The sequence below is a fragment of the Rhamphochromis sp. 'chilingali' genome, assembly GCF_963969265.1.
Source record: "Rhamphochromis sp. 'chilingali' genome assembly, chromosome: 21".
Classification (NCBI taxonomy): domain Eukaryota; kingdom Metazoa; phylum Chordata; class Actinopteri; order Cichliformes; family Cichlidae; genus Rhamphochromis; species Rhamphochromis sp. 'chilingali'.
In genome coordinates, this window is record NC_137949.1 from 9,028,930 (window position 1) to 9,056,925 (window position 27,996).

The 27,996-nt window shown below is 41.1% G+C and overlaps 2 protein-coding genes and 1 long non-coding RNA gene across 6 annotated transcripts in view; 2 read left to right on the forward strand and 1 right to left on the reverse strand.

Annotated features, from left to right (window-relative positions):
• Positions 1-5,459, forward strand: part of rab3gap2 (RAB3 GTPase activating protein subunit 2 (non-catalytic)) — a 37,822-nt gene extending 32,363 nt beyond the window's left edge. For 2 of the 4 annotated variants that reach the window (XM_080870301.1, XM_080870302.1), the window contains exons 26-35: positions 188-294; positions 678-744; positions 856-926; positions 1,025-1,060; positions 1,180-1,308; positions 1,788-2,003; positions 2,454-2,543; positions 2,639-2,845; positions 3,016-3,180; positions 4,012-5,459. In XM_080870301.1, coding sequence (XP_080726427.1) covers positions 188-294; positions 678-744; positions 856-926; positions 1,025-1,060; positions 1,180-1,308; positions 1,788-2,003; positions 2,454-2,543; positions 2,639-2,845; positions 3,016-3,180; positions 4,012-4,164 — 1,241 coding nt within the window. In that variant the 3' untranslated portion in view covers positions 4,165-5,459. The remainder of the gene's footprint in view (positions 1-187; positions 295-677; positions 745-855; positions 927-1,024; positions 1,061-1,179; positions 1,309-1,787; positions 2,004-2,453; positions 2,544-2,638; positions 2,846-3,015; positions 3,181-4,011) is intronic. The other 2 variants (XM_080870303.1, XM_080870304.1) reach the window with 2 other exon arrangements.
• On the reverse strand, positions 4,750-17,167 carry iars2 (isoleucyl-tRNA synthetase 2, mitochondrial). The gene is given in 24 exon segments (XM_080870305.1): positions 4,750-5,868; positions 6,111-6,255; positions 7,346-7,536; positions 7,626-7,771; positions 7,848-7,954; positions 8,032-8,163; positions 8,246-8,368; positions 8,642-8,744; positions 8,823-8,934; positions 11,326-11,419; positions 12,173-12,275; positions 12,435-12,595; positions 12,728-12,879; positions 13,041-13,131; positions 13,555-13,724; positions 13,935-14,050; positions 14,342-14,429; positions 14,508-14,617; positions 14,696-14,745; positions 14,999-15,147; positions 15,240-15,393; positions 16,085-16,207; positions 16,704-16,993; positions 16,996-17,167. Coding segments are annotated over 24 exon segments (3,213 nt in total). The 5' UTR covers positions 17,153-17,167; the 3' UTR covers positions 4,750-5,722.
• A 1,999-nt stretch (positions 17,168-19,166) lies between these two features.
• LOC308389103 lies at positions 19,167-20,466 on the forward strand. Its single transcript, XR_013970217.1, has 2 exons — positions 19,167-19,768; positions 20,213-20,466. It is a non-coding gene; the product is annotated as an uncharacterized lncRNA (long non-coding RNA).
• Positions 20,467-27,996: the final 7,530 nt, after the last annotated feature.

Consider the following 27,996-nt stretch of genomic DNA (forward strand, 5'->3'; position numbering starts at 1 on the left):
CTCTTTGGCTAACAGAAGACAATAGCATTGTATGGTATTTATTCATAATGATCAAGGTTTGGTTAATGATCAAATAATCACAGTAAGCTGAAGACAGGCAAATTAGTCATATTTCCTGTTCTGCAGTACACATTGTTTCATGGAGCCTGAATCCAAATCAGCCTCTGTTTTCTTCCGTGTTTTTCAGAGTTGCTGTTAGCGGTATGCCAGCGGTTCCCACACTCTCTCTCACCTGATTTTCTCTTCGCCCACTGCTGCTGGGAGTATGTGGTGCAGTGGAACAAAGACCCAGAGGTGTGCAAATACACAAGCACGCACACAACGCGTTATCACAAAGTCACACGTCTCCACCCATAAGAAGGAAAAAGCTTTCCCAGATTTAGCATTAGCATACGTCTCTTCCAAGGTTGTCTCCTTGTGCTCTTCTACACCATTTCAAAACCTGCTGCTATGCTTAGATCACTCACAGCCAACACTGGTGAAAATGTAGCAGCAGCAGACAGACTTGAAGGGAAGATTAGCTAAATTTACTTGAGGTTTGGTGCAGCATTGTAAATCTTCTATCTGTGCGCAAACTAACACATACTGTATTTAATAGTAGAAAGTGCAAACTTTCAGATTTTCATAAAGACCTGAAGAGTTCTGCAGTCTGATCTCACACCTGCTTCTCTTCATAGGAGGGTCGATATCTCTGCTGGTCTGTGGAACATTTGAAGATGGTCTCCAGTCCTCATATTCAGCAAGGTGAGTACCACACTGGCTTTCGGTCTGTTTTATTGATCCAATAATACAATGCATGCTTTAGAAGACAAGACAGTACCTCCCCGGTAGTCAGCATGTCTTAACTCCTCACAGGTGTTTGTACAATGATGTGGAGCACATTCATTGCCAAGCGTCTCTCAGCAGCAACCTTTCTCATGGAGAAAGTAAGTTCTGGTCATAATGAGTCGAGTTGAGCTCTGTCACTGTGTCGGGACTTTGTACAGAATTAAATCTCTTATTTTATTGATTTATTTTGAAACAGGTGGGGAAAGCACCCAAAGATCGCTTGTGTCGACGGGTAAGAGTTACATTTCAGCACCAATTCTATTCAAAATGTTTATTTGCCGGTAAATATATTAGTCCATACAAATATTCAGATTTAAAGCATGTACTAAAGATCTGTGAATTTTTGTGCAGGATGTCGGGATGGGAGACAAAGCGATGACGTCCTTCCTGGGCTGCTGCGTCCAGCTGCTGAATATCCTCATGGAGGTGACTGGAGTGTTGGTTAGGAATCAGTGCCTTTTTTCTTTTATGAAGTTTTATGTAAGTAAAGGAGACAGCAGAGTGATAGCATGGAGAGTGGTTAGCATGGCAGTGAAACACTGAACGACAACAGTAGGAAGTTTATAGAAATGGGATTTTAGTCTAATATAATGGGAAAGCATTTCTAGTTGTTAGTTTTTTTTCCACCTGCTGCCTGATCAAAAGAGCTACTAATACCACCCACACTGCCCACACTGCACCAGAGACCTGATTTATTCTATGCATGTGTGAAAAGGACTTCTTCCTGTTCTTGCCATTCACATAAAACCTGCATGACTGCTGTACTCTTGCAGTAGTGAAGAACACTCTTGCTGAAAATATCAAATAAATTGCTTGAAAAGTAAGCATTAGGAATAAAATAAAATCATATCTTTGGTTTTTCTACAAGATCTTTTTTTCTTAATGAATATGTATAATAGTGTTTAATATAAATTGGAAAATGAATCCTCTCATTAGCTGTATTTTCCTTTTCCGTGCAGGCGGACTCGGCGGTGGAGGAGGTTTCTGCCCCAGAGTTGTCCATCGAGGAGGCGTGGTCTGGAGCCGAGGGCCCAGCTTCCATTGCTGAACTTGCCCTGGAGCAAAGAGGTGTTCACTACCCGCTGGTCCAGCACCACTGCCTGTTAGCATCCCTGCTACATGCTGCTATGACCTTCAGTGTCAAGGTCAAACCATTCAGCCTTTTTGATAGCAAGGTGAGGAGATCGACACTCTGCCAAAGTTTAGAACAAAAACGTAGACATGGAGGGACACTCACTGCTGCATTTGAATCCATCCGTCACCCACTGGAGGTTCTGAAGTCTCCGTAAAGCCACCTCCATGTTTCTTTTAGTTAGACGTTAGGGGAGTTGAAGAGACAGCAGACAGCTGACCACCACAGTGACCTGACAGTTCCAACGGCCTCATCCTTAATGATGCAAACGTTTAAGCATTAATACAATGTAAACCAGAGTTATATAAACAAATCACCTTTCTGTAAATCCAAATCCAGGCTGTACGGGTCGATTCATGTTTTGTAGCCAGTCTTAAGTTGCCATTAGGAAAAATGCAGTTGATGGTACTCCGGTGCTGGCAGATACAGATCACAAATGATACCAGCCGACATTTCTAATGTTTATCTATTTGTGTCACATGTGTGTTTGCAGGGTAAGAATGCTTTCTTCAGAGACCTGACGACCATCCAGCTGATGCCCAGCGGAGACATGGACCCAGGTTTGGTCTCTGTGCGACAGGAGGTAAGAGGTGGAACAAAATGCAGACAGTAATCGGACAATGATGTTCCACACCCATCGCTTGATCTCCTGCTGTTCCACTTTGTCCTCTGTTTCAGTTCCTCCTGCGGGTGCTGACCGGTTGGGTTCAGGCTATAGATGATCCCACTAGCTCCGCTCCACTTCCTTCAAGCGGACCCAAAGCCGAGTGGTGGCCCTCGCTGTGTTTAGAGCTTGGCTCTCTGCTGCAGGTCAACCCAGACATCCTGCGGCGGCATCTCGTCTGCGAGCTCTACAGCCAAGGACTGGATCTTCGGGCAGAAGAGGTTGGAAACTGTTTCCTTGTAGATCACGAAAACTTGCTTAAACTCACTTTAGGCACTAAGACTACTTGGTTTAGGTATTGGTTAGGTGTGGTTATCTGAAGACATTTGTAGCCACAAACCGTAGATCACGAAAACTTAAATCTTAAAGCAATTAATCTCCCCGTCCTCAGGTGATGTTAGAGGTGGAAGATAAGGATGTTTTGGGCTCCCAGTTGTTGGTGCTGACAGGTCAGAGGCTGAGCTACTCGCTTCTCCACAGCCAGAACCAGACGCAGGCTGCCATGGAGCTGCTGGCCCGCCTGCCCCCCACCCTCTGCACGTGGCTGAAGGCGATGGTGAGATCCCAACACTACAGCCTGCTCTTTTCCTAAAGGGTTATTTGCAAGTAGTGCTTGGAGAACTAGAGTGCATAGTTGAGTGTACATACAGGGTAAGAGTCTTTGAACTCTACATTTATGTGTTTTCAGAAACAAATAGGAACCTTTGGTGTCCCCAAAGAGCCAATGTGTTGTTTTTTTTTCTATTGCTCAACTGAATCTGGCACCGCAGTTTCTCCTTTTTGTTTCTTTAAAATGTAGTCATTGCTGAGTTCTGTTCACAGTGACAGATTCTCTGTTATAACATGAAATTGTTTAACTTTTGCTCAAGTTGGTACAGTCATGAGTGTCCAACATGAATAATTAGCCATTAAAATCACAATAGGTTAAATTTAAGGCGTATTAAAAAACTTTTTAATAGAATTTAAATGATCTCAAAAACGTTACACTTCAGTTCAGTTATATCCAGTTCCTGCTGGTTTGGTTTAGGGAGCAAGAACTGGTGGTTTGAGAGTGAGTCAGTTCACAATGACGCTAGAAGATTGGAGAAACCCAATGAGCAGACCGTGCCCTGTGAGCTGCTCTTTCTGAAATTGGTGCAATGATGTCAGTTTTGTCTGAATTTAGAATTAGATAAAAGCAGCACAAATTAAAATCCTGGGAGTGAGAATGGGCTGATTTATTATTACTTACAGATATAAAAACTGACTGAAATCATTGGTGAGACTGTAATAAATTAGAAAGGGGGGGAACTGGTCGCTGCAAGTGCTGCCCCTCAGCCAGGACGTGTAATGTAGTTTAAATAAATCATCTGGTCATTTTTAACTGGAAGTGTGGTTTATTTTGCAGGACCCACGTGAGCTGCGGTGTCCCCTGATCCCGCTGCCCCAGACCAGCCGGCTGGTCGGTCGTCTGATCGAGATACTGCCGGAGAACCACGCTCAGTACAGTCTGGCCCTCCACCTGCTGGAGGCCGTAGAGGTCCTCACCACGGAGGACTGAGGGGAAGATGCTGCAGATAGTTGGAATGTGAGAGACTGTCAGAGAGGAAGAGGATAAAGAACTTTCTCACCCCCGTTTGGAGGTTTTGTTGTTCTGCTCAGTAATCATAGGTGGTGTTAAACACGATGGATTCAGAGGCTTTTAATTGTTTTTTTTAATCCATCTTATTTCCCTGCATGTGACAACAAATGAGATTAAATATTTGTGTTAGTACTCACGTTAAAGTCAGACACCCTGTGTGCCGTGTCAGACGACAACTCTTCTTCACAGATCAGAAATGTATTAGCAAGAAAAATGGACCTGATTTTTTATTTATATATGCAGACTGAACTTTAATAGCTGTGCCTGTACACCAGCTGCTCCCATGCAGAATAAAGATGCTTCTTAAAGCTGGGAGAACATGAGTCTGAAGACCCGTTCTTTATTTTTTCATTTATAAGTCAGACAACTTTGAATTCTTTATGTTTACAAGGAACACAAGCTATTATACAAAGAAGTACCCACCAGCATCAGTTTGCTGTCACAGTGACTCTGTAGTGCATTCTTTTCCCATACAGTAAAAGGAGCAACTAAATCAAACACTCATTTCTCCTCTGGTTTGTAGAGCTGTTTAATTACCTGGATTTATCATCTGCCTCCCCCAGAATATGACAGATCTAAACAGGGAAATACATGTTTGAAAAAGAAAATATCCACAATCCTTATGATCAGGTATGCTCTTAATGCACCAACAAAAGAAGATTCCAGCTAGATAACATCAACATTTACAGCAACATTGCAAGCTTACAATTTAGAATAATTCAGTGCATTTTAGGACCTTTTAAAATCTCAAAAATATGGTGGCCAAGACGTTCATATCAGGAGCACCATCTACTAAATTCAAATTTTTTAAATGACAAAGTGCATTCAAGATTGTACAGCTTTGCTGACAGCAGAACTGTCAACATATCTGAGGCACATTTTATTTGGTGCTTTACACAAGGGAGGGAGAACTGAGGGCGCTACATCCAAATGCACTTCTGACAAATTAGCCTGTAGGTGCTGATAAAGTGATTGTTTTAAGGTGTAACTGGAGACTCAGGCAAACCACACAACCCAAACTTGTGTCTCTAACACAATTACGAGGTTTCATTAATAGACGAGACAACAAACATCTCTAAAGCTCCAAAACTTGCCAACTGATACCAAAAATTGTTTAGATTAGGGGAGAAAATGAGAAATAAACGCTACAAACCAGAGGTGACGAGTCTACATTTGCCTTTGGGGTCAAATGTGGCTGTAGCACATTTTTTTTTTTTAAAAGAACGCAGACACACGTAAGCTCTCTGAATGGAAACCCCACCTATAGACCATCTTTTTACATTTGTTAAAACACATTTCAGAGACCAGATGCTTTGTTGCCTTCCTGTGCTGAGCTGAGGCTTTGTTTTTCTTCCAATAAGCATCCTCTGAGAGAGAACTACAGCACGACAGCAGATGTTTCTAGTCCTTTTTACAGCCTCCGATGGGCGTGCAAAACCTGGTCTCTGGTCAGCCCTTCAAACCGAGCCAGAGGTCATCAGTGAGCCTGGGAGACGACGCTCTGGCAGCGCGGGCAGAGGCAATCCGCTGAGTTGGCGGTGTAGCGGCGACACCGTGGGCAACGGGCAGCAGAGGTGGGCGTCACTGCGATACTGTAGGCGCTCTCCTCGCGGATTACACCACCTGATAAAACACAGACAGATTCTGGTGTGAAACTTGAAGATTTGCAGGTCTGTGAATGTATAGAAATGCAAAAATCCTGTCAAAGCAGTTTGAATAAAAGTAATTTCAACACCAAAATCTTACTTTATGTGACAAAGTATAGATTACTATGGTTGCATACTACAAAAAAAGGTAAGGCATTGCTGTGACAGCTATCAGCTGCTGTTACTCTTATCTGGGAGTTTTAGGCTGAAGGTCCTCACCCTCCAGGTTGATGAGGAAGGTGCCATGGTTCAGCAGAGCCTCCGGATCCAGGTCTCGAGGCATCTTTGTGGCCAGGTTGACCCGAGCTGCCATCATCAGCTCAGCCAGCTGGGAGGTGGTGGAGGTGGGCTCCTCCTGGAGAGACTGGAAGTAAAGTGGATGATGGCAGGAGTATATATATATATATATTATATATATTAAAAACTTCAAGTACAAAGTAGTGCACAGTGTTTCACAAATCAAAAAATGCACGAGTGCTAATATGAGGCACCAGAAATACAAGTTTTTCAATTTCAGTGCACAACAGCAGCTGTCCCGGTAAAGGTAATGTCTGTAATTGTAATTAAGCAAAGTGACACGGTAGCTTGTAAAATCAGCCAGATATTAATTGATATTTAAATTGGATTTCAGTCCATTTATGACTTAAAAAAAAAAGCTGGATGGGTTTTGGTGATGATGGGCCAATCTTTGCTCTCCCATTCTAAGTTGTTTCGTGAGTACTTCAAACGTTTTTCCAAACTCTGCTCAGAATGAATCAAGATGAGTGAGAAACTCAGACAATTAATTTTCTCACTGTTATGCTTGAGACGGGTATATTGGGAAGCGTTTATCATGCTTAGAGTGATGCAACATCTTCCTATCAAATTCATTAATATTTCTCTTCTCTCTGCTTCAAGGTGAGAATATGAATGAGACGAGGAGAAACTAGCATCATCATAAATAATGTTTTGACGTTGGCAGACTCTCACACTAAGCTGTAATCAGACTAAAGCAACTAAATTAGCTGATTAACTAATTTATGATGTATATATTTATAAACTTAAATTTATGGATGCATTTATTTGTAACATTTTACAAAGTTACAGCGCGTGTGGATGTTCACCTGGGGGGGTCTTCTTCCTTTAAAACAAGTTTACTAGTCTAAATTTAATTGATTAAGAAATGAGTAATCATGGACGTCCCTTCACTCCGGCAGCCGGCTTCTTTCACAGCTTGCTGAGCTCAGCAGGTTGTTCACTAACACCTACTATCCTACACCAGAGGGCTAGTACTAGTGCAGTACACTACAACAGATGACCCAAATACAGCATCTCTAGGTCAGTTTAAAGTCTATATCTATTTCTTTGTTGTTAACAAAACCAACACAAAAACAAACCCATGGGAGTTTCTGTCACACAATCCTTCTGCACTGTCGCACACACTTCCGTTCAGTTTATATGAAGAGCCAGCTTACCTCCATGAGTTCGAACAGGAGACCTGGCTCGATGGCGACAGTGAGGTCGTACCTGGCGGCGTTTTTGCCAGGAATGGAAGACAGGAAGGAGTCCCTGATGGCACACGCTCCTTCCACAGCCTCCTCTAATCCTGGTCGCCGCCACACAGAGCTGCTTTTAATCCAGCCACTTTTAAATAATGTCTCCTCTTCTATTGAAACACAGAAAACATAGAAAGGCTGTGGTGGAGAATGCATGCGGCAGTAAAAGAGTAATCACAGAAAATCGAAAGACACGTACTGTCATGTCCCGGTGCGTGCAGGTACACCTCTTCAGCCATATGTGGCAAGATCGGAGCGATGGATCTCGTCACGCCATCAAGAATTTCCTCTAAAACCGTCTGGCAGGATCTTCGACCCAACGAGTCCTCTGCATCGCAGTACAGTCTGACCGACGGAGAGACAAAGACATGAACAAAGCTACTGGAGGCAAAGGAATCTTTAACATGTTCTGACATGTCACCTGTCCTTGATGATACTGAAGTAGAAGCTGGAGAGTTCTCTGGTTATGAAGGCCTGCAGCACACGGATGACCCTGCCAGCATCAAACTCACTGTAGGCGTCCGTAACCTGCGAACAAAGAGACGTCAGCAGGGGGCACAAATGTGCTCGTTTCATTAGTTGGATGGACTACACCTTAAACACACCTTGATGCTGTACTCGCGCAGCAGGTGTAGCATGTACTGGTCGATGTAGTGCATCTGTTTGGGATCCACAGCCTGCAGTCGTGGGTCGAAGCCCTGCAGGTTTCCGAGCAGGAATTTCAGAGTGTTCCTCAGCTGGAAGGCAAACAACAGCCATGAGAGGAGGTGCAGCAGGTGAGATGAACGTGGCGAGCAGATAAACTGCACCTTAAAGTACCTTACTGATACTGTCCCGGGCTGAGCTGAGCGCAGAGGGGCCAATCTGGACCTCAGAGAAGACGTTCGACTCTGCCACCCACCAGCGGAGCACGTCTGCCCCGTAGGCCGGCTCAGTGGGGCCCTGGCAAAGATGACAGGTTAGAAAGTTTCTACACAGAAATGCAAATTTATCTTCTCAGTTTCAGCTTCATTTAAAATCTTTTTTTGTGTGTTTTTTAAAGTGGCAAACAAGGAAATGGTAAAATCAAAGAATCACAATTGGAAATCTTTGATGCGTGAAGTCCTATATTTGCAGAGTGTAGCTGACACAACATGTAGATTGTAGTGAACAATTTATTTAACTTTATCTTAATCTTAAATCTAGAACAGGTTGAAACGTCTTCATCCGTTTTACCTTCCCTCCATTAATGACCACATCAGGATCCACAACGTTGCCCACCGACTTGGACATCTTCTCTCCTTTCTCACTGACTGCAAAGCCGTGGACCACAAGAGACCTGCAACAATATTCATTTTTCAGACACTTCTTTCCGTGTATCATTATCATCTGTGTGGCGAGTGGAAGGCACGCTCACTTGTAAGGTGCCTTGTTCCGGACAGCCACACTGGTGAGCAGCGATAACTGAAACCAGCCTCCAATCTGGTCCTTTCCCTCCACATAAACGTCAGCCCGAGAGTCCGACTCCGCTGCAAGAAAAAGCTGAGCTCTGAGCTAAACTGTATAAAATTTGAGTTCAGCATTTAATGATTTGCAAGCTATTTTAAGCTAACAACAATAACACATTCTTAATAAATCTTTAAAGCCTTTACAAAGTAATCTCCCATGGGTCAATGAGATGATTATGGAATTTTTTAATGACAAATACATTGTTATCTAGTATTTAGCTAGCAATTTCAACTCCTAGCAAAACTTAAGCTAATAACTTCAGACTTTATTGATAATTTTAACTACGCATTTTAAATGACTGAAGCATGTTTAGTTAACAATTTATTTGCTAATAATTTCATTTCTTTATCCCTACATTTACATAACAGCTTCTCACACTATTTCAACTGTTTATCCAGTTATGTAGCAAATGAACCTTTCAACACTCTCAGTGTCCTGAATGTTTTTGAAAGGGAGTCATAAAAGGCAGGGTGCTGAGATTCATGCTGTGCTAATCAGTTACAATCTTCCAACTGAACAACATGTTCATCAAAAGTCACAGGAGCTTGCAAAGAAAAGCGTCTGGACTTCTTTAAGTTGCTTGAAGACGTTTCACCTCTCATCCGAGAAGCTTCTTCAGTTCGAAGGTCAAATGGACAAGACTCAGCAGTCCATCTGCATCTAAAGGTCAAAGGTCACTCTTTCAAGGATGCCAATGTTCACATTTTGGACAGAGAGGACAGATGGTTTGAAAGAGGAGTGAAAGAAGCATCTATGTCCACTGTGAGCGACCATCTTTGAACAGAGCCGGTGGTTTACGACACCAACTCTCTGCCATCTATAATCCAGTTTTGAGATCCCTCCCCAGACGCCTTAACGCCCACTCACATCCTGGGCCGTCTGACCTCAGGAATTCGCATGATAAGGTGGGGCCAGGTTTCACAATGAACTCACCCGAAACTCTGGCTGATTGGGACCCACGCCCAGTTTCACACCTTGGCTCAGGCGATTAGAGGATCATCAGGGGGTCCTTTTGTCCCTCTGTGGGGGGTTACTCCCACTAGGTTTATATCTGGGACTCTCCACCATTTGACCTTAGAACTGAAGAAGCTTCTCGGATGAGAGGTGAAACGTCTTCAAGAAACTTAAAGAAGTCCAGACGCTTTTCTTTCCAAGCTCCTTAGACTACAATGACCTGGATGACTGAGAACCTTCACAGACATGTTCATCAAAAGACATCACTGAGTACTGGCAGTACTGAGGCACTGCGATGGAGTAGAAGGAAGAAATGGGTTGGCTGGTAAGTGATAACACATCTTTACCAAATATCCCAAAATATTTTAAAGGTAAAAAGAGGTAAAAAGTACAAGAGAAGATGGAAAGAGACAAAAAAGAAAATAAATGACTATAATACAAAGACTAGAGTGCCTGTCCCTGTAGCTGAACGATCGAACAACCTGTAACCAGAGATTTCTGGAGCCCAGCTGGGAGCCATCTGAGATGTGACTCAGGCTCAGAGTTTTCCTCCATTTCCTCTACAAATGACAACACAATCACACAGATGATGGAAAAACTCTCATACTTCAGCAAATAAGTGTCTATTTGAATCTCCTGGAGCAAAACAAAGCTACTGCGCCGTGTGGTAGTAGATCAAAAATACCTTCAAAATGCAGACAGTTCAAAGTGAGCAGGATCCAACTCTAATATTGGTTGAATTGCTATTAAAAAACATTAACTCCACTCACACCCCTCGGCAAATTTTGACCCAAAATGTGCTGAATAATAATCCCCCACCCCATTACGCCACCTGCAGCCTGAACCATTGACATGAGGCAGGATGGACCCCTGATTTCATCAAATTCTGATCCTATCCCAGATATTTGTGTTTAACAGGTATACCTAATAAAGTGTGTAATTTCTGCTATTTCAACTTTTAACCCAGTGTTTAGTGAACGATTTCACTTCTTTATCCAAACATACTGTTTCCATACTATTACCAGTTTTAACTTTTAGTCATACTTATTAACCGGTTTTCATTTTTTCCTACTTCTGACCCTGACAGTGAGCAGGAATTTCTTCCAGTTCTAAAAACAGATAAATAAATCCAATCACCTTGTCCGGTATCTGTGATGTGCTGACGTTTGCTAATCCAGGACTCCGACTAGCCCACTCTCACTAATGATGCTTTGCAAAGCAGCTTACCTGGCATGTGGGACTACATAAAGTAGCTTCAAGTAGCTTTGTCGCTAATAAAACTAATAACAGGAGGTTTGATTAGAGGCACTTGGAAACCTTCAGTCACAGGCGTGTTCTGCTGCTCTGAGACGATCATTTTCAATGTCCTCGGAGAGGTTTTTACAAAATTAACAAAATCCATTAATACTTTTACATGATCTGCATAACAGGACAAACTGAAGAAACTTCAAATGTACCTTCGAGCACTGCTGCCCACGACGCTCCACTGTCAAACCAAATGTCCAGAACGTCTTCTCCACGAACGTAATCACTCGCTGCACCTGCTTTACTCTGAGACAAATATATATATTCACAGAAAAAGTGATAAGTTTTACATTTACGAGAAAAACATCTCAAATATTCTCTTAGAGAAAAAAAAAAAATGTAAAAAACATTGCCAAGAGTAAAGCCATGTGCCCTTGACTCCCTATGATGCCTTTAAAATCATTAATGGATATGGTTTCAGTTTTTCCTTGTCCACAGCATGTAAGAAAATGCTTTTCCCAGACTTATCAAAGTCCAGCCACCATTTGAAGTGTAGCTGGTAACTTACCGGAGTAGAGACAGAAGGGTGTAGAGCTAGAGTGGAAATTTACCCAATATTGGTTTATAGATATAGATAAGAAGCATATGCACGAATGACACCATCATCAGCACAGAGGTGTATTTTTGCTTAGATGTCCTTGCAAATGTCATTAATAAAAACGGGTCCCAACACGGAGGCCTGTTAATCCAAGAAAAATCTGATTTACGGCCCCCTGTGTGGACACACACTGGGTTTGATGCACCAGTAGGTTTGCTCCTAAGCTTGTACACTGGTTTAGAAATAGAACCCAGAAGGGCTGTTACACTGTTGCACATTTTTCCTACAGTTGTTGTAGTTTTTACAAAATGCCGTTGCCTAAAAAGTGGGACGGCAAAGTTAAAAATGCTTGAGGATGGGAAGGGATGCCTCTGGCAATGACATCAATGATGGATGACAGTGAGGACCCTGTTATCAGTAATATCTGATTGTTAGCTGTTTCCACACATTAGTTTTCGCACCTTCTTGAGCACCTCAGGAGGCAGCAGAGTCTCAATGGGAAGCTCCCACCAACAGTCGCTGCCCTTTTCTTTGAAGAGCTGTGCGATGTGGGACACAGTGTATCTGTAAAGGTCAAAGAATCACAGATGTTTGCCAGTTTGTAAATACTGTTTAAAAATAAAAAAAAGAAAGAACAAAAAGAGAAATTTCAAGCATACAGTAAATATGTGCACGCAGCTGTTGGTGTGTGTGTTTTATTATGAATGCGTTTGTTGGCTTTACTTGTTGATGAGAGCCTCTCCACTTTCTTTATGGTAGAAGACGGGGATGGGGACGCCCCAGCTGCGCTGCCTGGAGATGCACCAGTATGTCCGTCTGTCCAGCATGGTGAGCAGGCTGCTCCTGGCCGACTCGGGCAAAACACGCACCTTCTGCAGGGCCTCCTGCAAAATCCCACGCACATACTTCTTTAGACAAAACTGGAAATGTGAAGCACTCTCGCTCACTGGAAGAAATGAAGTGTCAGGTACAGACGAAAAAACTAATCTGGTCCAAATGATCTGAATGTCTTTTACCTTTGCTTTGTCTTTGAGTGACTCTGTGTTGATGAACCACTGTTTGCTGGGTCTGATGACTACAGGTTGCTTTGTCCTCCAGTCATACGGGTAACTATGGACGCACTGCTCCTCCTTCAGCAGAGCATTGCACTGCTTCAGCATTGAAATCACTGAGTGAAGCAAGCATCAGATACATCCATCATCAAACAAGAAACAAACTCATTTTCAAAACATTTTTTTTTATCTTGATTAACAATATTATTAAAAAATTATTTCTTTTTAGCAGCCTGTAGAAACCCCACGTTCTTCCCTCTTTTCCATGTTTTTATACCTTTATCATTTCCTTCTGTCATTACAGAAAGCTTCTGTAGTTCAGGTCCAGCTAATTCATTGAATGTCCCATCTTCATCCACCATACATTCCTTTGGTAGAAGAATAATGTGCACAAATACATCAGGTTTTATCATATACTGTAGCCACATTATTCATCAAACATGGTCCACACTGTTAAATAATAATCTCCTTGCATGTATATTGGCTATACTGATTAATGAAAATCCCTTTTTGTATTTTATTTGCTTTTTACAGATTTCAGCCAACTCACAAAGCTTTCAAAAGTCAAAACCTAAGAAATTATGTCTGTGTGTGTACAAAAAGAATTATTAAAAACATAAATACATTTCCAATTGGATTTTTTATATATTTCTGTATTTTCACCTTAGTTATTTCCCCAGAAATATGTTTTTTTCTGTATTTCTTCCTACTTTTGGCTCATTGGGGCCTCCATATACCCACAAGTTTTTTCTTGACTGTTGGGATTTTTAGTTTTTACACACAGAACACACCACAGGCAGTTTAAACTGCGAGGCCACACTGTAGTCCTCCATCCCATGCGCCGGTGCCGTGTGAACCAATCCAGTTCCCTTCACCATGGTCACGTGATTAGCTGGCAGCAATGGCACTTGTTTGTCAGGAATCGTGGGATGTTTGCAGATCCCACCTTCAAGCAGGGAGCCTAGGAGAGGAAAAAGATGGAGAAACAACTCTGCTCGTCTTCTCAAACTTTGGGGCAGGGTCCACTGATGGGACGCAGAAGGAAAAATACAGAGAAGAATTTCATTTCCCCAAAATTCAACCTGGATTATTTTTGTTAAAAGCTCATTTCTACTGCAGGAAGTATCACGTCTGCACCTGGTAACGTGATGCTTCAGACACTGTGTGTTACCTGTGAAGACGCCTACAGTCTGCAGGTCTGTGCCCAGCAGTGCTGCTATGCTGGCCGTCCGCTCAGTTGCTACTAGAAACTTCTCAGAGTTGTCCGCTCTCTTCACCACAGAATACCTGCAAGCAAGACAGAAAACAACTCACTCAAAACCCCACCACGCTATCCACGTTACTGACATCATAATAATAGTGCCTGGGTTAAACAATGTTTGGTTTAAAACAAACAAACAAACAAACAAACAAATACACTCTATAGTTATGAAATGGAAACGCATCTCTTAGGTTTAGGTAATAAAGTCATGATGACATCTTATAAACTGAAACAAATCGTTTGCTTTTTTCATGACTGTCACATTTTGCAATGAGACCAAGCTGGACGAGTCTCCAGTGTGTGGTGCTGTTCCTTACTGGGCATTTGGCATGTAGCAGACAGCCTGGTTAGCAGGAATGGTCCAAGGCTGGGTGGTCCACACCAACACGGAGACACTTTCCATCCCTGCACAGACACACACAGTCAGGAGATTTCATACCAGGTGAAAAATGACTAAAAGCTTTATCCACATGTGTGCTTCACCTTCTTGTGAAGCGATCTTTGGTGGAAGCGTGACGAGGGGGAATGTGGCATAGACGGCTCTGCTCACATGCTCGGTGTTGTACTCCAGCTCCGCCTCTGCCAGAGCTGTTCTGTAAAAGTTGCAGCAATAGATTCAAGATTAGAAGAAATTATTACAAAGATGTAATAACTGCAATAAACTGCATTACCCGGATGAAGGAGACCAGAAGACAGGCTTGTAGTCCTGGTAAATGAGCCCCTGAAGAACAAAGAGGGACAACCACATTAGACCATACACTGGAAGCTAAAGATATCTCAGTGAGTCCCATTTTGATGTTTAAATTAAATAAACGAATTCAAAAATAAATAAATAAATAAAATGTTCTCTGACTGGGGTTTGGGGGTCTGTTAATCCAGCTGACACAAAGAAAGCCTGGTCATGCTGAACCTGCTTTGTAGGTACATCACTCTACTGTGACACTGCCTGATGCTTAGATCAGATCATCACCCACCTTACTGTGCATCTCTTGGAAGACTTTCAGCTGAGCAGCCTCGTAGGTGCCATCAAAAGTGTAGTAGCACTGATCCCAATCAGCCATCACCCCCCAGCGCTGGAATGCAGCTTTCTGGCGGGCTATTGCTCCCTCTGCAAACTCCCGCGCTGGATGAGACAAACCAAACAGCAGCTGCATAAAATTTGAATAAAAGTCACCAGAAAAAGCCCTCTTTCTACTTCCTCCTTCTTCTTCTCACCTTTCTGTCTGATCTGCAGAGGACTAAGGCCGCTCGTCCCCAGGTCTCCCAGAGCCTTCAGCTCAATGGGGAGGCCGTGGCAGTCCCACCCTGGGATGTAGTGCACCTGCCGCCCTCTTAGCATCTCAAAACGGTTACGGATGTCCTTCAGGATCTGAATGGAATAATAATTGAGAAGCTAGTAAATATTTACAAATCATGAGGGCAGGAATAAATACGCCGTTGTTCGCATCCAAAAGTTCCGTCTTATTTGTTACTTTCACTATAGGAGGAAGAGTAGGTGAAATATACTACCGGTACTTCCATGTTACTCTAACCTTCTCAGTCTCAAATTCCTTTGGAAGGTATTTCCTTTTAACTGGGCTCAGACAGAGTTCCTTTAACAGAATAAAGTTGATGTCTTTTGTTGTAAACCAATTATCAAAAAGGATTCTTACTATACAGAGACATCCAGGAGAAACCTTGGAGTACAAAATGTTATCTTTAACAGTTGATGTTTAAAGGACTAGTATAACTTTTATAATGAACAGTGACCCAATTTTTGGATTTAAAAAGGCTAAAGGTGGGTCAGGGTTGGTTGGCAGATGGTGTTAGCCCTGCAACAGGTAGGTGATCTGTCCAGGGTGTGACAGCTGGGGTAGGCCCCAGCTCAACTACAATGCTGAATTGGATAAGTGAAAGAAAATGAATGGATGGATGTGACCTTATGTACAAAGATGCTTTTGTTTTCCTCGTAAAATGCACTCATTATTATACACGTGTTTTGTGGTATAACATTATATTTGCAAACCAATTTTCATTGGAGGAGGACTTGATGATAGAAAGCTGAAAGGTTTCACTTTTACCTTATTGAGAGCGTGTCCAACATGAGGGTCTCCATTAGCATACGGAGGTCCATCATGAAGGCAGAACTTATTCTTGGCCTTCCTCTCCCGCTGCCATGAGTACAAATCTGCAAAACCACACTCCTGCAAAAAACAAAAATTAATATCTATTAAATCTTGAGTGAGCTTTTCCAATATGTATGAAGGCATGATATAAGTATTTTATCACGTGTGACCAGGCTTAGTAATCCCATTCCTGTAACTTTTACTCGTGTGTTAATTTATAATTTTCTCAAGTCAAAATTGTTTTATTTTCTTCTTTTACTTCCTTTGTAAAATTTCTTATACTGTCTTGTGCTAATCACGTTACAGTAATCCCTTTAATATTTCATGAATAGCACTTTAAACTGCCTTGTCGTTGCAATGATCTGCATGTTTCAGCTCAAAATTGAAATCAGGACTAGTTAAAAGTAACAATGATATAGCTGTCAGCCTGAACAGTCATGCCGAATTAAAGACTAAATGCTAAACAAAAGTATAAACTATTCGTCTGTTGTAGTTTATCGAAACCACTTAGTAAGCGACATAAAACAAATAGAATTTAACAATTTTTGAATGAGATTTCGTTAGCCTGCTGTACCTGTTGTATTTGGAGTTCTCGGTCCAGAAGCTTCTGTCCGGTCAGTTTCATCGGGAACTCGGTCTTGGGCAAAAGCACTGAATCCCGGTACAGTGCGTTACCGGAGCCGTTCTCTGCGGGCTGACCATTAACTTCACCCGAACCGGTACCGTGACAGCGGCGGCTGGAGGTGCAAGACCGAGCGCCGTGCAGGAGGAGACCGCCTCCCCGCTGTGACCTCCGTGCCCATCGCACTAGCGTCTGGCTCCCCGCCGAACTCCGGCACAGCAGCCGCAGCATGGACAGACGAATAGCTCTGCGGCCGAGCTGCTAACTCGCAAAAACAGACAGCTTTGTTGTTTCTGCGTGAAGTTTCCGTGTTGTTTTAGTCCGCCCTTCTGTATTAGCGTGCTCTGTTTCCTTCGGAAGAAATACAGGAGAGGACAGCTACGGAAACCCAGCGGGGTCATGGGTGAAGCTTTCGCATTTGTGACAGCGAGATGCCGCCGTGGGCGCTGTTTATTTTGAACCATGACAGCAGAAAGAAAGACATTGCTATAAATTATTACGCGTAAATTACTTTTCATGTATATAGAATATGGAGTGGTGCTCATCACTTATGCCTCACTGGGGTTCAAATCTTGATATTTAGGCCCCTTAAAGACCTTATAGTAACTTTTTACTCCAACAAAGCACTTTGCTCTCAGACTGCTGGTTTACTTGTGGTTCATAGCATATTTAGACGTAGAATGGGAGGCAGAGGCAGAGATCATGGGGGACTCCCATGATCCATTGAGTGTTTCCACAGCAGTCTTTGTGTTTTCCTTCCCACTGTCACAAAAGTGCTTGTTTATAGGGGTAATCTGATTGTTGTTTTTTCTTTGTTTGTTTTTTCGTATTTTGTAGGGTACTTACATTAAAGCTTGAGGCAACTGTTGGTGTGATTTAGTGCTATATAAATTGAATTGAATTGGATTGAATTGAATTCAGTCTGGGGCTTTTCTGTGTTGAGTTTGCATGTTCTCCCCATGTCTGGTTCTCTTGTGGTAATCCAGCTTCCTCCCACAGTGCAAAGACATATAGTTAAAGGGGTTAGGTTCATTGGTGATTCTAAGATTGATTATAGGTGTAAATGTCAATGGTCGTCTGTTTCTCTGGGCGAGAAACAGACGACCAGAAGTTAGTCATTGTGAAAAACTGGCGACCCGTCCGGAGTGTACTCTGTCTCTCGTCCTATGACAGCTGGAATAGGCTCCGGATAGATCTATCTGTTTATAGATAGATAGATGTAATTATAATTTGTGTGTCGTATTCACCTTTTCCAGTTGAGTTTAGTACTATGATTAAAAAATAGTCTGTTTTCTGTTACATAAAATGTCTTTTTTAGAGGGTGGCCTCTCAGCAAATCCACTGCTGAACCAAGGCGTTTTAACTCCTCTTTCAAAAGCTACACTTCCTTTACGCCAGCTTTCTATTGATTGACTCCCCCTTGCAAACAGAATGTTTGAACATCAGGCTAGATGACTGGGATGACTATTTTAGTGCTGTTTCCTCTCACAGGAGCTTTGATTATTGCAGTATTATATATTTATGTACATGAGAGAAAACAAGGAAACACAACAAAAGTCCCCCTTTAAAAGGAACCAAGCAGAAACTGACCTTTACAATGTACCTTGTGTGCGCTTGTGTGACATGATGAGTGAAGTGTTTTTCATGCAAGAATACAAAAGTTCTCAGACTTGCGGTCCTCGGATTTGCTCATTCAAAAATTCAAGTAGAATTTGGGAAAACTTTACCTACAAACCTAAAGAACCTAAAGTAATTATGAAACTGGGAATCTCTTCAAAATAAATTATAATAAACATACATGACCATAATGACTCCAGAAACAGGAAAGTTACTTTTTGTCAGAATTACGATTCAGCCTCAGTGACAGTCTGCATACTGTATTACTCCCTGATGTTACTGTCAGGGCCTTAGAAACTTGTTTTCATCAAACTGGCTTCTTTTTTTGCTTATGTTTCACAGTGAGACTATAACCTGGCAGGACTCAATGTATCATCAACAGCTTGACTGGCAAATGAACTGAATGTGCAAAACACAGAGTGTTGCCTGTTGCCTTTTCTAAAGCGTGCCTTAGCTACAGCACATAGAAGAGATTTAAACAGCTCCGAAGTACAAAGCATTTATGTTGGAGCTCTGCACGACCTGCTGGTGCCAACTGGCTGTGATTTCTTGGGCCACATGAGGTTTGTTCTACCAGATTAAATTCAATAAGTGATACAATTATGACACATAACTTAAAGATTCAGAATGAGAAGGAAAAACTTCCTTTTACTGCAGTACAAGCAAGTTTTTCTTTCTCATTCTGAATCTCCACGGGTGCTGAACACACTGAACCTTTTAATAATCTGGTTAATAATTGGCTCAAATAATAATCTTGTGTTTATGTTTCATCTTTACACAATGTAATCCCCACATATGAAATGGTATAACCTCTAAATAATGTGTGAGGGATAAATTAGAGTCTGGAAGTGAGACAAAAAAAATTGGTTCTTGTCATTCATCTTCAAACGGAATTTAATTTGACCTGCAAAGATAGAAATGGGGAGCCTGGAGAGCCTTGTTTTAATCACTCTATTGATAAAGCTTTACTGAGCTATTTCATCTAACGCTCTCCACTCAAAGAGAGAACACTGTAAAATCACGATCAATGCATCAAAGACCACATAGAAAACAGGGAATAGTGCAGTATTAGTATGGCAGCTATATCTCTAATTTATTAAATATGCATTAAGTAACTTTGCTATTCATTTGTTTTTATTTCTTATCCGGTTTACTATAACGCAAAATGCATAATTCGTAGCTAAGTAAAAGTAAATAACATTTGTTGCAGAATGATACATAAAGGCAGGTGTTTTGGCGTGGTTGATGACGTCACTGGGAGGTATAAAAAAAGCAAAGGCTTGGTCTCCTGTTCCATTCACGTTTTCTCTACCAAGAAGAACAGAATCCCATCCATCATGAAGAAACTGTGCGTCGCAGTCGTCGGAGTTTTGCTGCTGGCTTTCCATCTCACATCACAGGTCAGTTTGATCCGTGCCTCCTTTTTTTGTTTTGTTTCTTCATACTTTCACCAACCTCATCAACTGTGGCCAACGGAATTTGTTTACGCATGAAACGCTGTAATGGCGCAGATGAGCTAAATGTTCAATTAGGGATCGAGGTTAAAACGTTATGCTTGGAGTGCATCTACGACCTCGTAATTTTAGGGGAAAAGTCATGAATATAAAAATCAGTTTGTCCCCTGCAGAACAGACGGCGGCAATAAGGATACAATGGCAAACTTCTAGAAGTTTCGGGCTAGGTCTTGAACAGAGGCTTTAAAGCGCTTATCATTTTTTTTCCAAATCAAAATGGAAACGAAATGACTGAATTTTGATTAACTTTCTCCCTCGCACGTTAAATCCTAGTTTAAAAATGAAATCACCCGGACTGAATCATCTTAATTAAATACAAATGTGTTTCAGGTGGCCCTGGCGAATAACGCCACGAATCCGGACAACACAAACATCACCACCCCGAGCTCCACGGGGGCTTGTTGTGGGGCTACCGCCGCCTTCATGGTGCTGCTCCCCCCGCTGGCTCTGACCGCTCTTCTCCTCCACCGGTCCTGATTGAGTGGACTGACCGCGCTGGACACAAAAGCCAGCACAGGTTACACTGTGGATCCAGTGCTGGCTTAGTCTAATTACACTAATCTCTCAATCCACCCACCCACCCACCCAAAAACAGCCAAAAACGCGTTTTGGAATTACATTTCAAGTGCTGGGTGGGAAAACTTGTCTTAAAAGGCGACGCTCACTTTCAAGCATTCTGCTCTTTCTCTCCTCTGTACTGGCTCTGCAAGGACTCTGAAAACTTTGGCACCACACCGGCCCTTTTACTCCTGCGTGCAGTGGGAGAACACCTCAGACTCGTGTAGTGACCGTCTTTGATTCTGGTTTCATTCGCCTGAACGTGATTTGTAAATGAGCTAAATTGTGACCACTGTACTTTCAGGGTGTGACTTGAACTGTTTATTTTTATGTAGATTAAATAAAGCTTTAAATTGTGAGACCACATGACTGACCATCTCGTTCCTGCTTTGAGTGTTTAAAGTTTTCAGGGTAGACTGTAGAGCCATCAAATTAACACTGAATAAAGCTGGCGAGGCTGAGAATGAAGAGAATCAGATCAAGGGTCCACAACTGATGCAGCTCTGCTTCAAACTCCAAGGCTCTTACTTGGTTTTGGATGAAGGGGAAAGAATACGCTGAAGGGGTGTGGCCTAATTCTCAACTGGCTTTAGCTGCGAGTTTATTTCGGTTTGGTTAAAGCACAAATTACATCTGGAGTGTGTGGGGTACTGCCATTTCAGAAGTGGTTTTCTTCATCCACCATAATCTGGCAACAGTATCTCACAAAGCAAGACGTTGGTGGCATCTTAATAACTGACCAAGAGCAAGTAAATAAATGAAGGGCTGCCGAGGCCTTCCTCCACCTATTGCAGGGGCTTAGCCATAAAGGAGCCGCCTGCTTATCTGTGAAGGTCGGTGGCTGGATGGAATTCACCTGAGACACCCCCCCCCCCCGATTTGTGTGGGAATTTCCCCCTTTGATCACGAGACAAAGGCCGCATTGTCCAGCTCATTCTCTGCTAAACTCAGATCAGGACCTACTTCAGGTGCTGCAGCTTCAACTGCATAAGCATTTTTCCTTGATCTTCACATTTTCTCATCTTCCTGCTTGATAATCCGAAACCCAAAGAGGCCACATTCACCACTGAGGTATGACCCCTTAAGTCTCTCATCCTCCCGTTTCTTACCATCTGGAACAAAAGCAGAAACCTGAGTTCAGGTAAAGTGTTTGGTCACTTGTGGGAAAGGTGGGTGAGGGTACATGAAAGAAGGGAGAGGGGGGAAAGGTGAAGGACAAGTTTCAGAGTTGAGCCACTTCTCCTGTTCCCAGGCTCTTTCTGAGCAGCAATGTGCACTCAAAACTTGAATGATGAAACAAATGGAAACCTTTGAGGCTGAAAAATGACAAAAACGCGTCAGGACTCAAAGTACTGCTGTTCCTTCAACAACCGACTCCAAATGTGAGTCTTTTCCCATAAACCCCCATGTTTAAATGTCCAATTTTAGAGCAGAATTAAACATGCTTACAGCCTGGAACAAAAACAAGGTTTTGGTCTTTGGCTTGTTATATATGATGTTAACATTAATTTGTAACGTATCTTTAAGCATCTTTTGTTTAACTCTGTGTGTTGAATACCAATTGTTGGTAAGGTTTGGAAAAGAGTTACCATCAGGCTGACAAAGAAAAGCAGGAAGTGAAACAGTGCAGATGATATCATCAGTGTGATGGCTGCTCTCTGAAGCATGGATTTACTGTTAAAAGTAAGTGAAATTGATACATGTAGGGCTGTAAGTACTTGGACATTGACTCGATTTTTGTCATTTTTCCCATTTATACCTCCACATTGGATTTAAAATCATGCAATAGGTGATTGAGTAACTGAAAAGATCGGATCAGATCAGCAGTTATTGTCTCGCTTGGGAGAAATTTATCTTGGACAAAGAGGGGAAACACGTCATATAAGATAGCACACATACATTCACAGTTTCACCAAAAGCCCGCTCTACTGGTTGGATGTCAGGTTTCTGACTTGGCCATTGAAGAATATCCCATTTCTTTGTACCGAGAAACTCTTGGGTTGCTTTTGCAGCAGGATTTGGGTCATTATCCTTTTTCCCCACGAAGCACTATGAGATAGGTTTTGCACAAAACTTTTTTAATTTTGTGCAACACATTTTAAAAACTGGAATGTTAATGTAATTATGTTAAAAAAATACACATACTCTGTTCTGGGTGGACTCTGTGATTACTTTTCTTTTACATGCTGTGAGAAGTGACCAGCCTGATGAGTGAAAGTCTTCCTTGTGGAAGTAGGTTTTCCAACCATCTTTTAAACAAGGCATTTCACACCATGATGCAACTGCATTCTGGCAGAGAAAAGCCCCTCAAGCTGCGCCTTAAAAGTGGCAACAGATATGAGAGCTAGAGCCCAGGAACAGAAGGGCTTCACCCACAGTTTGAGCAACCACACAGCCGGCCCAGCTCTTCACCTGAAAAAGAAACCAGCAGAGGGATAATGGTATGATTTGCTATGCAGTTAATTGCACTAATCCAAAACCAAGAAGCTTTTTTTGCTAAATAAAATTCTAGTATTTTATTTGGATGTTACATAGCAATAATTCAGTATAAGAATACTTTATTAATCCCCGAGGAAATTATGTAGTGGTTGTGGTGCTTGTGTGATGCACCCATATTGTGTAAAAATGCAGTTTACTTAAAAAATAGATAGTGCTAGTTGATAACTTAGATTTCCACTCATTATACTAAATGTGGTCACGTCTCTCTTAATAAAGAAAGAAATAATCGTGGCAGCAGCCCAGCAAATTGAGACTTCAAAATGTGAGTCCACAAAACAATTGATGGCCCAGTGGCTAAATCAATGTTTTATATACAGTCTGTTGGTGACTCACCAAGCCACCTTACAATATTGTATTTCTGAATTTGATATTGACCTATAAAAATGTCCCCTCACTACAAATATTAACGAGAAAATAACATACTACACGAAAACCGTAGCCATACAACCTTAAACCACCATTTAACAGCGGTGTGCGATATTTACAGACAGGCAAGCAAGTGCTTCCTCCTCTCACAACCAAATAAGTAAATAAATAATAAAATGAAATAAACTGTTCCTTATATTCTCCAGTCTTTAAAAAGAAAAATTGGTTAGATATTTCCTATATTAGTAGACAATGCCGAGTGGTGGATAATTTTTTTAGAACCACTGCTTTAGCAATAAAACACTATGCAAACACTAGGCCATATGTAAGAATAAGATACCACCCTTTCAACTCATTCATAATAGTGACTGCCACATCTTATTGGACTATTGAACTTCACACGTAATGGGCATGAGACTTTAAAAAAAGATTTCTGTCGTGCTTTAGAAGGTTAAAATATGTTTTTATGCATAATTAGTGACATTTGGTAAAGAACAGAAGAGGTACACATATGAAGCGATATTTATTCTTCCTCTGAGCCCCCAGCAGCATTATAAACACCCTCTAGTGTCTGGATGTGGAATACTGCTGTATAATAACCAAAATTTATGATAGTTAAAAAATTGTTTTTTTGAAAAAAGTCAACTTTGGTTTAATATTTAACTTAATTAATTCGATTATTCTCATTCTAATCTTACGGATAAAACTAGAAACAAAAGTACAGCTCCATTCAGTATTTTCCAATGACACCACAAAAATGGTTTGCCTTTACCATTTGACTCAGGTAAGGTTTCTGTTAAAAAACAACTAATGGTGTCATCGTGCCCTCTAGTGGTGGCGAGCTTTATAAAACAAAACAAAACAAAATACAGCATGCCTTTTAATATCGCTTTCACACGATGCAAGAGATTACCCTGCAGTATACCCACAATACAAACTTTAGGGGTACCTGTTTGTATATTTTTTTAATAACCCTAACCCTATTTCCTAATTTATTCCTACAGTTGGCGAAGATGAACTGATTAAAGATCTTATTTTAAGTCTATTGTTTTCATTATTTGTGTTGTTATTCACATTTTCATTTTAGGATACATGAACCTCATCTAAACAATCTGACAGGTCAAATGTATCATTAAGAGTGTAAAACATTAGCAGAAATGAAAACTTGAAGTTCCAGTTTATAGTATCATTTAAAGTTTAATATTGATCTCCACTATCCCATGTCCAGTTCTGCCTCATTAAAGGATGTAGAAACTTATCTTATACTGTGATTACACATATTTTTGAAGTCTAATCATCATAATAATAAATGTGATATATAAGGTGCAAAGAAAGAGGTCCTGTTTGTGACTCTCCTGTGAATGTACAAAATCCTACCACATGATAACAACACTAACCAACACAGTCACGTGTTCTCAGTTTGCTCAAAGTTAAGTCTCGCCAGAAGAAACTGAAGAAATTATTAAATTAGTCTTAGCCCCGCACTTAAATGAGATTGAAATGATTATAATATTTATTTTCTATTTCCCATTATCTGACGTGCTGTGATGCAGGGGTGATTCTAGGATCAGAGATTTTGGGGGTGCTGAGCACCCAGAGAACTGCTCAGCCAGGCAAGATAAACTTTACTCGTCACAATGAGACTTCTTCCCTGTCTCTGTCAGTCCCTGCATCCTTAAATGTCTCCAGTTGTCCCAAGTTCCCTCTGACTGTCTCCTTGGTGCATTTAAACCCCTGTTCCTCCCTGTCCTCATCGTCTGTTGTCTTCATCTCCGTTATCAGTCATCATAATTTTACCATCTCTATGCAAGTCTGCAAATTTCTTTATTAAATCATAAGATTCTTAAATTCATCAAGTCTCTCTGTGCCTGGGTCCTCGTCACAAAACATGACATCACTGTTTTGTACATTTTAACACAATTTAATCCCCACATTTGCAAAACACTTTTTTAAAAGTCTGTGACAAAACCATCAAATCAGATAAAGGTTATTTAAATGCTGCAAAAGAAGAATGGATTGGAATTTAAAAAAAAAAAAAAAAAAAAAAACACACACACACACACATCCTAACCTTAATTACTTTACTGGGGGAAAATGATGAATGATGATTATGGTGAGTAAGAAGTAAACTGAGTGCATTTTTTGGACAGAGATTCACTTTTAATGTGTATGTATAATACAATACAGATATATAAAAATACACTCCAAAAATAGAGTCATTGAAATGTACAAAATATTGATAAAAAAATATATATATAAAATGGAGGCAACTTTGCCTATGGTACAATGTATGAAAATATCTTTACTGCAGATACTACTATGGCTCTGCAGATTTATTTCTTTTATTTTAACCTATGTTGCCTCACCTTGAAGTTGGCAAATCTGTCTATCACTTTTTGGTGGTCAACTCTCTCAAGCAGTTTAGCAGTTCATTTTGCCTGTCACTATTCCCTGTCTGTTTTCCTACCTGGTTCTTCCTGACCTTGCCCTTTCTCCTCACGTTCCCCTCTTTCCTCTCTCCCTCTTTGGACTGACAATCATACACAAATAGATTGTATTCAATTAGATGAAAAAATGACATTAATATGAAAAAAAAAATACTATTAAGATCACTAATAAAAAAAAAATCCTCTCTCAGTGTACTCTCAACCAAAAGGCAACCAAACCATATGTACATCTAATAAAAGATATAAATATTGAAACACTGATCCAACATTATCCTTTATTGACGGATCATTTGTTCTTACACTTTTACCTGAATGTGGCTCCTGGGTTTAATGTCGGCACATATGACAAAATAACCAGCTTCTCTCATTCCATTTAAAACAGGACAGTGGTAACAACTTTAGGCTACGGACAATTTTAAGTTTTAGATTTTAAATATACATTTCAATGGGAGCAACAGGACGGTCAAATGTCGCTGATTTTACTACAGAGCAGGACTGATTGTAGGGTAGAAAACATCGTGGAAAACACGTTTCCAACACTGCAGGTTACCTGGGTGAATCAGCTAAAAAGAAACATGTTCTGACTCCTACCTAACTATATAAAGAGTAACTGAAGGTTAAATGTAGCTAATATGTCCTGTTTTAAGCCAGGCACTTACACCTCTGCTCCGCTGTGTCTCAGCCACCATGCTCTGGCAGCAAGAGCGCTAGAGCCAGAGTAGGGGAGAGTAGTGATGGGTCGTTCGCGAACGAAATGGCTCTTAGAGCCGAATCTTTGACGTGGACGATGCGAGCCGGCTCCTTATCGCGAGCCGTCACGTGGGTTTGTTTTTCTTTCTCTGAGCCTCTCTCTCGCACTTTTTTTCTGCTTCACTCTGCACGCGAGCCTTGTGCTTTACGCTGGGCAGAGGGGGGAGGGGCGGTAGTTACACTCAGTAGCACAGGAACAGAGCCAGAGAGAGAGAAAGAGAGGCAGGGACAACAACATTAGAAAGGTATAGTAATCATCCACAACTATTTTCGGTTGCAGATGATAAAGGATTCAGAAAGTTTATTCATGCAGGTCCATATGACAGAGAATGTGCATCTTCTGTTTGTTTTCATATTATAATTTATATTTAATTGTGTTGTGGTTTGCAGTGTTTTGTGTTCTTTTCACTTTATATTTGTAAAAGGAAAAAGCTGAAAATTTAAATAGTTAAAAGTTGAAATGTGAATAGTTGATTTTTGTATTATATGATTTATTTATTACATTTTATATGGAGTGAATAAATAAAAGTATATTTACGGTGGCCCCAAGAGACAAAGCACATACAAACTTCAAATCACGTATGAACTCTGAAGCATGTACAAACTCCAAAACACGTAAAAACATGTACAAACTCCAAAACACGTAAAAACTCCAAAACACGTAAAAACACGTACAAACTCCGAAGCACGTAAAAACTCAGAAGCACATAAAAACTCAAAACACGTACAAAAGACAACAGAAGTGCTCCAGGATGCTGGGCGCAGTGTTGAGCTTTTGTTATCTTGTGGCTACACAAGCCAGCAAGTACCAACGACCGGATTTGGTGTGTGGTAGTAACAGGTAAATGAACTTTTTTTTAAATTATTTGAATATATATGAGTGCCTGTGTATAAATACACAAACAATACACACATGCTTTCAATTGTGTAATTTAAGTGATCTAGTAGCTCTGCTTTGGAAGTTCAGTTCATGCTAGAAATGTGTTTTGGAGTTTGTACGTGTTTTGTCTCTAGGGGCCACCGCATATATTTATATATAAACATTAGGGGTGCAACAATACACAAAATTCACGGTTCGGTTCGGTTCGATACTTTGGTGTCACGGTTCGATATTTTTTCGATACAAAAAAATGTTCATGCATTTTTAATTTGTCATTTATTAAAATTATAAATATATATTTTAACTCAAAAGTACAGTTTTTGAATTTAACCCTAACCCTTGTGCGTGTTTTTTATTTTGACAGCGAATGCGCACCTGCGGACCACTTATGTGCAGCCCTGGTTATTTAGCTCATCATATTGCAGCCACAGAAATTCTTTTGTCCATGAAACCATAAAGCTGCACTTTCTTTTTGCCTTATAGTCTGATTTGTCATAACTTCTCCGTTTTGTGGTAATCTTTTCTTTGGCTGTCACTTCTTCACCCTGACCTGTCTTATTTGGCTCAGCAGAACTGAAATGCTTTTAAACACTCACTCACATAAGCTCAGCGAT